This window comes from Elaeis guineensis, chromosome 11 (genome assembly GCF_000442705.2).
Source record: "Elaeis guineensis isolate ETL-2024a chromosome 11, EG11, whole genome shotgun sequence".
Lineage (NCBI taxonomy): Eukaryota > Viridiplantae > Streptophyta > Magnoliopsida > Arecales > Arecaceae > Elaeis > Elaeis guineensis.
In genome coordinates this window covers 123,101,735-123,112,014 of record NC_026003.2, presented here as the reverse complement: position 1 = coordinate 123,112,014, position 10,280 = coordinate 123,101,735, and the positions used below count along the sequence as shown (strand labels likewise).

Sequence of the window (10,280 nt, the reverse complement as noted above, 5' to 3'; positions counted from 1 at the left end):
GTCATCCACCATGCAGGACCCTTGGATGGATGTGAAGCCTCTAGATCCACACTCCATCCATCCTCTTGCCTACCTCCTCCCTGTACACCTCATAAAGGTCTCCCATCATAGGCTTAAAGGTGCAAGCTGAGCTCTAGACTCTATAGTCTGGACCATTGAATACAAGGACGGTAATGGCTAGGACTCTCAACACGTGCCGGCCAAAAAAACTATAAGATTACATCAACTCGCTAACCACCCCCTCCCAGCTAGAGGAGATCCACTACCCACATCGAGTCTAAAGTCTCTATGCTGATGTAGGTCGGCTAATAATCCATCGACATATCAGCAATTCAAAGATCGTGAGGTCGATATCTTGCCTATCCCCCACAATCCATCTGATGTGATCATGGACTATTTGGGCTGTCATATAGATCTCGTTCCACATGAAGGAGTCCCTTCGGCTAGCATGGGTGCTAGTGTCACCAAACCTAGCTCTGATCATCTCATTCTAAATGCAGATTGACGGGAGCATGAGTCTGACCGTATGCTGAGCAATTAGGGCCTCTCTTCTCGTCGCAAGGGATGAATGCCCAATCCCTCCCTCACCAACTGGCTGGCAAACCATGCCTCAAGTCAGTAGGTGAACACCACCCCCACCCTGGTGTGATCCCTAAAAGAAGTACTGAAACTACTGCTCGATCCTCGCCACCATAGCTCTCAAAATGTTGATGTTGGACATTATATAGATAGGTATCAAAGTAAATACCGATCTAACTAGAGTCATCTTGCCCATCATGTACAAACATTTGATCTGCCAGCCCTTAAGGTGTCGTCGGATGGACTCCTCTAATTGAAAGCAGTCCACACTTCGGGGTCTCCATCCTATGATGGGTACACCCAGATAGTGATAAACATCTGCCTGCTCAGTAATCCCTAGCTATGTCCTAATAGTCTACCTTAGTTGGATGCTAATCTTCAGACTGAGATTAGGACTAATTTGAGGAGGTTCACCTTTTGCCTTGTAGCGCTATAGTAATCCTCTAGAATCATCTGAAGGAGTCGGCATTTTGAATAGACACCCGATCCATCAGAAGGCAATCATCTGCAAACAACAAATGCAAGATCGACCTAGCCCCTAGGATAGGCACATAGGGATTCAAGACCTGATCCTAGGTGGCTACCCACAAGGCCCTAAAAAGGGCATCAGCACACAAAATGAAAAGGCATAGAGATAGAGGACAACCTTGATACAGACCAATGATAGATTGAAAGTACTCTGTTGGGGCGTCGTTAATTAAAACGGCAAAGGATGGAGACTCAACATAATCCATGATCCATTTGATCTAGCTCGAGTGAAAGCTGAAGCTCTCCAGAGTATGAATGAGGAACTACCAACTCATCCGATCATATGCCCTCTCCATATCAAGCTTAATAGCCATGAGGGCTCATCGAGCTGGGGCTCTATGAAGATCATGCCAAAACTCCTATGCGATCAGCACATTATCCGAAATACTTCGACCACCTACAAAGTTTTCTTGCTCAGCATTGATCAAACAAGGGAGGATGGGCTTCGGTATCCCAACCATGATCTTTGCACAGATCTTGTACAAAATAGTGCATAGACTAATAGGCTTGAAGTGACTCAGCTCCAAGGCATCCTGTCTTTTAGGAATAAGAACAATGAAGATCTGCTTCCATACCTCCGGCATCGACCCAAATGCAAAGAAAAGTTGGATAGCCTCAGTCACCTCCTCCCACACAATCGCTCAATAATGCCTAAAGAAGAGCAGTGAAAAACTATCTGGTCTAGGTGCCTTGTCCTCTGATATGGAACAGATAATTTTACCAACCTCCTTTGCTAGTATCGGACCTGTCAACACATTGTTCTCCTGAGTTGAAATCCTGTCAATCAAAAAAGGAAGAGTGGAGAGCTCACCTCTGCCTAGCCGGTTAGTCTACCGCCCCCAGAAGAAGTGGAGGATTTGCTATTTGATCTCTACCTCACTCTCAATCCAGAGCCTAATCTCATCACGAAGCATCATGATTCGATTCCTTTGCCTCTGGATAACTATCAATGATGGAAAAATCTGATATTTCTATCCTCCTCTCTGATCTATTGGATTCTTGACTTCTATCTCCATAGAGTCTCCTGCTGATGCAGTAGTGAGTGGTACAGGGTTAGCTCGCTCTAGAGCTCTACCAAATCCTCCTCAGCAAGCCTCCTTCCTTGTCCCTCTCCATTTGGAACTCGGCAATGGTAGCCTCAGTATCATCCAATCTCCAAAAAATATCGCCAACCTCCATCTGGTTCCATCTCTGGAGCCTACACCTTGCCAGCTTAAGTCTATGAGTAACTCGATACATTGCATTGCTCCGGACCGACATCCTCTAACCTCCCTCACAATAACCCATGAGTGTGGGTAGGAGAGCTAAAATTTCTCAAATTGGAAGGGACTTTGGTAAGAGAGCTCGATGTTCGTAACAATGAGTGACGGGCTGTGGTTCGAAGCAATCTTGGAAAGATGCTGTACCTGATAGCTTGGGAACATCTGAATCTAGTTAGCCATAGAGAAAGCCCTAGCAATGCACTCCTAGACCCTTACAACTCCCTGTTTGTTATTGCACCAAGTAAATCTAGGCCTAGAGAATCCCAGATCTACTAGTTCAGTATATTGGATGAAATTTCAAAAATCCCGCGACTCAATGTTCTCGATAAAGGGCCTTCCCCCTCTCTTCTTCTAAGCGTTGTCAATGCAGTTGAAATCCCCCATCTCTAAGGAGGAAACATCCTGATCAATCAGTCTTGCCACCTCATTCCACACCATCCGTCTTTTCCTATATTTAGTGTTGGCGTAAACACCAGATAAGAGTCAAGTGGATCCATTATTTTCAGAAATAACAATAACAACATATTGGGTGTAATTATGAAATACATTGATGTTAGTCACATCCTCTCTCCATATCACAATGATTCCTCCAGAGAGCTCATGGGACTCAATGGCATAAAACCTCCAATTTGGTGGAAGTCGGTGCCTAACTCTGACAAGACTATCCCCAGAGAGTGAGTCTCCAGAAGAATGCAAAGATCCAAATTGTGCTGTTGCACCGTCCTTGTGAAGGTGGATGCAAATGAGGGTTTTCTTGCCCTTCGGGTATTCCAAATAAGGATCTTCATGAATAACATCAGTGGTGAGTGCTTTGGGCTCCACTATCCCTGATGCAATCCTCCTTGGCTTCAATAAGTCTTTTTGGCTTTGCAACCCTTGGATCCGAGCCCCACTCCATTAAGGCTGTCTTCATTTTACTATCACAATGGCATGGCCCTCAGCTCCAACCAGGCTTGGCCCACTGTCTTTGTCCCCACCCCTCTTCTCCATGCGTCCCCCCTCCCCTATACAGGGGTGTCATATGCGGTTCCACTCCCAGCGTTTCCTAGGACCACCACACCATCTTCACCCGCCACACTAGAGTCCACGTGGCCGCAGGACTCTGCTTCACTAGGCACCGCATCATCAGGTCACAAACACTCATCGATCGGCATGTGAGGGTGTCCAGAGATGAGAGAGGAAGTTTCTTCCCCTATTCGGCCATCCTTTCCTTTCTGAGAATCACCTCCCTCCGACGAGGCAGGGCTCCAATGAGGGCCCTCCCCAAACATATCGGTCGGAGACTCATTCTTTGGGCCGATGAGAGTAAGCAGATCGACTCCTACTCGACCCACCACAGCCCCAGCATTAAGTGGGCTTCCATTCTGACGGCCCACCCTCTTGGATGGGCTCTTGGCCCGCTTTAGTTTCACCAAGCCTGCCTCACACATGATTACGTCCCATGGACTCAACCCACCATCTTGGCCCAATTCCACATCCCTGTCCATCGGGCCAACATCCATTAAGACTTGAAACAGCCCACTCGTCCGATCCGAATCGACTGAGCTCCCTCGATCGAGTTCTCCACGCACCAAGCTATTGTCTGGAGATCGGTGCCATGCAACTTTCGTCGACTTTTGCCACCTCTCTGAGTCGGGCGGTGAGTCGGCTGAATCTGGGGCTCCATGAGATGAGCTCGACTGGGACGATGACGAGTTAGAGCTAGTCAACTCCGGTCGATTCGGTCTCCTTCAACTTTGGTCTCGCCCTTGATTGCCAGAGGCATCGTCTCTTTCTCCACTATCATCAGTGACACCTCCGACCTCGTATCCTGAGCTTTCGACTCCATAAAGTTCTTAAGTCGAAGGGGACAATCGCTTCCTTTGAAGCTCGGCTTCACTTGCGGGAAGTGGCAAGTCTCATCGGAGTACCCCAACCGGCCACAGAGGTAACAGACGGTGGGGATGTTCTCAAAGACGAACGGCTGCCAGAATGTACCATTCGCAGCGGCTCGCCAGCTTTCGCTGCAACCCTCAGCATTTTTTTTTGTTTCCGATACTGAATCGGTAACTTAGGGAGCCTGAGCCAAATCATTGTCCAGCAAATCATATTTGGTTCTAGAACAAAATCTGACACCAAGTGCTCCATGGCCGGTAGCTGGCCAGCAAAAAATCATGACCCTCCTCTAAGAGCAATTTCGCTGTCGGTCGCTTCTCGAAATCGAAGCAGATAGTGATATTCCACCATGGCAAAACCCTCGGGTTCATACTCCAACTTGCATTTGTCCTTAACCTCCTTCACCACCTAGTCTAATGGCACTCGCCGGCTGAGACTCCTAACAAATACGGCAAGGTGCTCCCATTCCTTATGAGATGCCACCATCCCTTTTACGGAAACTCAAGGACATCGATGAAGTAGCACAGAAGCTTCTCCACCCGTTCCTCGATAATCCGATGCGATGTCTACAAAGGCTGCCTAGGACCTTCTTGCACAATCTTTGTCCAAGATGAGCCTCATCTCCTAGAGCTGCCGGCGGCTGGCCACTGCCCTCGCCACCGCTTCCAGACTCTCTCCATCCCCTGAAGCACCAACCAGCTGTTTGACGAAATGCTACAAAGAATGCACGAAAACAAGACAGAGCCCTCACGACCGCTCAAAAGCGAACTGGGCACTCTAAACATAAAACCGTAATACGTTTGATCTTGCATAAGGCTAGTTTTCAACGTCCCTTATAACGTTCCCCTGGTTCACCCCATGAGTTTGTTCAAACATGAAAAGATGGGAAAGTCTCTGTCCTTGCAAGCAAAACCATCCTGAAGTTGCCAGGCGTTACAAGAAAGGAGGGGAAAAAGGAAAAGAGAAACCATCAGCCAGCAGGTCAATATCGTGAGGTAGTGTATTAACTTTCTGAATGCATGAGTGTATCTGCAGGACCGGCCAAAGAGATGAGCCATTTCAATGGAAAATGATGGTATCAACAAATTATATTTTATTCTAAGCAATTAAGAAAAAAAAGATGGTTTTTATCTAGATCACAAATAGAAAACAAACAATTTCCAGCAACATCAAATATTTGTTTGGTTTAGAAAAACTAACAGGTTGAAGAATAATGTTTCACCATATGTCGCAAAAAAAAAAAAAAACAAACAGCATGAAATCCAAAGAAGCCCTCGAGTTGCTTTCAGTGCGAAGGAACGACATCTTTTCCGGACAAATTTCTTTCGATTTGCATGTCCCTTTGCTTGAAAGAAGAGTATAAGGAGTACAAAGATTGCTAAGAATACAATCGATCCAGCAGGCAGGTTTCACTAACGCGTTTGGAAGAGCTCGTATGGAGGAGCCCAAAATGGCTTTGCTACAAAATACAGACATAGAGATATCAAAAAGAAAAAGTCATCTTCCTCAATAATGATCTTTTTAAGCTTGCGACTGCAAAGCCTACTGAAACAATTTTCATGTAGCTGAGACAACTCGAGTAACTGCAAGAGACGATTACCTTTCTCCTAGACATCATCACTGAAATATTTCACCTTTTCCCCCTCGATCCTAAGAACAGGCCGAATTACTGCTATGTAAAAAAGAACAGCAGGATCCAGCAAATGGGAGGTAGAAAAAAGAAAAAAGAAAAAAGAAAAGAAGAGATGATCGGTGCTTACTCAACAGCTCACTTGTCTAGGTAGGCTTGGGAGACGGGTGCTTGAAGGCAACTGTGGGAGCTATCCGAGAGGTCCTCCTCTGGTGCTCCAGCATGAGCTCCCCTGCGAACCAATCCAGCTTCTCCATATTGGTGTGCTCCCCTATCCTCTTTCCCCCAAACAGCACCGACTCCACGTTCTTCTGCTTCAGCATCTCCTCCGCCGCCCCCAACAAAGCCTTCACGTTCCCTGGGCTTGGGTCCCAGTCCGCATCCACTCCACCCTTCCCCATGCTCCTGCAATCACCCTGTGCCTGCGCGCGGTTAATGCCCTCAGCATATATCTCAAATTAATCAAATTAAAATTTTTCGCATGAAATAAGATCAAGATTAGTACGGAGCAACAATTCAAGAGCACAAACGCCGAGCCTTTGTTAGTTAATTAAAAACAAAAAGAAAGTCGCTTCCAACCATTCCTCTCCACCACCGCGTAAATGTTCCTCACTCTCTCGGCCTCTCCTCTCCGTTCGAACGTACATGTCCAGACATCTATACAAAGTCACCACTGCCACACCGAACCAACCTTTCAAAAAAATTGGATATCGGGGACAGGAAAATAATTTGACATGTGCTAATCTAACCTACTCGATCCTTTTCTATACTCATCTGACTCGGAACAAATGGGACCAAATTAAGGTCTCACCGACACAGGTTGTAAGCCAAAAAACCAGCAAGAACTGACCCAACTCAGTTACCTGACCCTCTGTTAAAGCATCCTAAAACCAAGCAGTGCTATATTAAATCCAACCCCAACGGAATGGAAGGGCTCCACGGTGACGAAATGAATTCTTTGTATCCACAACCTTACCGTGCTACACCCACCTGATGGGGAAAGAATCGAATACGAGGAAGGTTGCTGAACGGAAAAATAGTTAAAAGGTACCCAAATGAGGTAACAGAATCTTTTGCAGGCTCATTTGAGAAAAGAAAAGGGAGTCGAAAGAAAAATCCAAGACTGCTTTGATTAAAACAGGAAACGGGCTGGTCAACCCTTTTCCCGATCCTTGGAAAAAAGGGCCTGCATTCCATATCCAACCACGATGTTAGTGGACACGGGCTTCATTGCGGTCCTTGTTACAGAAAATATTGGAGCGACAAAGGATTGTCTTCCAAACTAAAAGACCAATCAGGTTCTCAGAGAAAATAAGATATAGAAAATTAAATCGCACCCAGAAAAGCTACTCATCAAAGAGCAGAATACAGGGTGACGAAAGAAGAAAACAGAGCAAAATGCAATTGGGAGCCCCGTTTAAGAAATGGGAAACCGTTCATTAGAATCCAAATGCCCTTCTCCCGTCCTCTGTTCACCGACAGCCAGAACAGAGCGCCAACTAATTCCCGCATTCCCCGCAATCTTTTTTTTTTTTGTTTTTTTTTCTTCCAGAGGAGAGAAACCGCGTTTTGCCAAAAAGGAATGGTTCGTCATTCTGAGACGAAAAAGAAAAAAAGGGGAAGAACCACGCCCGCAGGACGTCCCAACGGAGCGGGCGCACCTAAGCATGAGTGGTGACCGATTGAAGGCGTACCTGGATACGGACGTAGTTGGAGCTCCGCAACTGCCCGAAGGAGAGGGCGACGGCGTGGTCGACAAGGTCGGCGGCGCCGTCGGAGGAGATGCGGGCGATGGGACGAGCCCACTCCCGGGGGCTCCACCGCCGGAGTCGCGGATGCTCCTCCTCCGGCACGACGGCGGCGCCGCCCGTCCCGCACCCGAGGGAGAGCACCAGCAGGTCCTCCACCCCGCGCACGAAGGGGAACTCCTCCTTGTTGTGGAGGACGTGGGTGATGGCCGCCGCCGCCGGGTTGCTCATCACCAGCCCGCCATCCATGCCCACGCACGCCGTCCGCCGGTCCACCGACCGCATCTCCGCCGGCGCGAACCGCCCCGGCTCCGCCCACGTCGCCCGGCATACCTCCCACAGCCGGAAGTCGTAGCTCTCGCTCTCTAGGGCATCGGCGCGGGAGAAGACCAGCGGGGCCGAGCTCCGCAGGTCGTAGCACGGGATCAGCACCGGCTTGACCGTGTCCCGCAGCGTCAGCCCCTCCCCGAACGCCTCCTTGATCGCCATCTCCATCGCCGCCGTCGCCTTCGCCGAGGACCATCCTCCGCCCCCTCCTTCAAACACGCGCCGGAGGAACCCGCCAGAGGAGGAGGGCGAGCGGAAGAAGCGCTTCCCCTGGTCGGCGAGGAACCGCCACGTGTCGTCGGCGCGGAAGTGCGGGCGGGCTCCGTCGCGGGTGGCGACGAGCATCGCGGCGAAGACCCCGCCGACGCCGGTGCCGGCGATGACATCCAAGTAGTCGGAGATTCGGGCCTCGGCGTTGCCGGACTTGGCCTGGAGCGTTTGTTCCAGATAGGATAGCGCCTTCCCCGGGAGGATGCCCCGCATGCCGCCGCCCCCACCGCCGTCGATGCAGAGGACGCAGACCTTGCCCCTCTGGTTCTTGATCGCAGTGGCCGCGGCGTTGGGGGAGGGCTTGGGGACCCAGAGCTTGTGGTCGTCGTAACCGAAGAGGAACTTGCTCTCGAGAATGGAGAATATCTCGTAGCTCAGCTTGTCCGTGTCGATACTCGGTTCTTCCTCCCCTTCCTTCTTCCCCTGGTGCATCGTCACCAGCATCTCCTCCGCCGCCGCCATCAAACGACGTGGCGTCGCGTTGCAATGCGGAAATCAAACCTCCTCCACTCCACAGGTTGGGGGCGGGTTGCTTCAATTTAAGGCTCTCGTATAATCGAAACACTCCGTCCTTTTTTTTCCGCGATAATCCATCCACCTTTTTTCTCTTTCCAAGCTTACATTAAAGAATCGGACCGATAGATTACATGCAGACAAGTTGGGGGAGAAGAGGCATTCTTATTCTTTCTAAATGGGAGGAAAAAAACGCAACCTGGTAACTGCAACAACGGCCAAACTCCTCTCTCTCCCTTTTTGCTTTTCTACTTCCTGTTGTCTTTTTTTCTTTTCGTTGATTCTGAGAACAGAGAGATCTCTAGTAGTCGCAGCCAGCCGTGGAGAGGTAGATGATACTGCTATGCTGCCACTGGAGTGGGTCCGGCGACAGGCCTGTTTTTGGCCCTTTATTTTTTTACAGAGCACGCGAGGAAAGAAGGGTGGTGGGGTGGGAGAACAGGAGAGACCGAGAGGAAGGACGGAGAACAGAGGAAAGGGTCGGGGGTTAAGGGAAGCAAAAGGACACAGGTAGACTGACAGCATGTCTTCTTCATGCTCCTTAACCAATGGAGTGTCTCTCTCTCTCTCTCTCTCTCACACACACCGTGATTAAAAAGTTGTTGTTTCGTTCTGGGCCCCATCACTTCGTTCGTTGGGTTTATTCCAAGTGATTTAATTTACTGTGAGCGACCATGATAATGAGATTAACCACTGTGGTGCACAAGGTGGGCGAAGGACCCGGATTGCGTCCGCGGCGAAGTACAAGTTTGCGTTTGCTACGCCTTAAAGCTTAGGATTCATTCACGTTTGTCTGGCCTAGCAGTACGCTTTACAGGTTTCACACGGACCGTGAAGCATGACGTGCTTCTCGGTGGTTGGCTGGGCGAATTCAAAGTTTCTGCAAGGCACGCACGGAGACCAGAACTGAGCGGGAGCGACAGTTTCTGGAGCAAAGCCGGGTGGCAACGCCCACCCATCGGACGGTGGGGATCGCTCATTCTTGAGCGGCTCCTTCGGCGTGATCTCATCACACGACGTCTATAGGCTCTTCGTGGGGCCTACCTATTCGCCCGTCAGAAGCCCACTTTCTTTTCGTTTTTCTTTTCTTTCTTTCTTCTAGATTCCTAGAAACCTTCCTGTATTCCTCATTTAAAGTTAAATTAGCGTAAGGAGATTGTACCCAAAAAAAAAAAAAAAAAATACAGTAAGGAGTAATGCTGCGCGTCTAAATCTGGTACCAAGAGGAGCCTCGCATTGCTCAAATTGCCACATCAGTTGAGAAGATGGGTGCCTTTCATGGATCGGTACGCGACGCTGGAGGTTTGCGGGATTAAGAAACCAATCCTTCTTTAAGTTTTATGAGGCATTGCCTCCAGAACTCTTTTGACATCAAGATTGGGCCTCAAAGTATTTTTCTTAAAAATTATATATTTTTATATTTAAAGGCTTTATATTTGTATATGATAAGCCATTCCTCTTTTAAACGTATTGTGGAGATTACAGATTGCATTCTTACAGCATAATTACGTGTAATATTAGAAATTTTCTTAAAACAAGATATTCACT

The 10,280-nt window shown here is 48.7% G+C and overlaps 1 protein-coding gene across 7 annotated transcripts; it reads right to left on the bottom strand.

Moving 5' to 3' along the window:
• Positions 1-5,004: 5,004 nt before the first annotated feature.
• LOC105054521 (patatin-like protein 7) lies at positions 5,005-9,807 on the bottom strand. 7 transcript variants are annotated; one of them, XR_012135529.1, is made up of 4 exons: positions 7,569-9,802; positions 6,005-6,296; positions 5,845-5,913; positions 5,006-5,698 (listed from the first exon to the last, which is right to left on the bottom strand). XR_012135529.1 is itself a non-coding variant. In XM_073246163.1 (3 exons), the coding sequence occupies exons 1-2, from the start codon at positions 8,679-8,681 to the stop codon at positions 6,021-6,023; spliced, it is 1,383 nt and encodes a 460-aa protein (XP_073102264.1). In that variant the 5' UTR covers positions 8,682-9,807; the 3' UTR covers positions 5,005-5,913; positions 6,005-6,020. The 7 variants fall into 7 exon arrangements, 3 of the variants coding, with proteins under 3 accessions (XP_073102264.1, XP_010934351.1, XP_010934352.1); XR_833607.4 differs by having other exon boundaries at positions 5,006-5,703; positions 5,845-5,894; XR_003802175.2 differs by having other exon boundaries at positions 5,845-5,894.
• Positions 9,808-10,280: the final 473 nt, after the last annotated feature.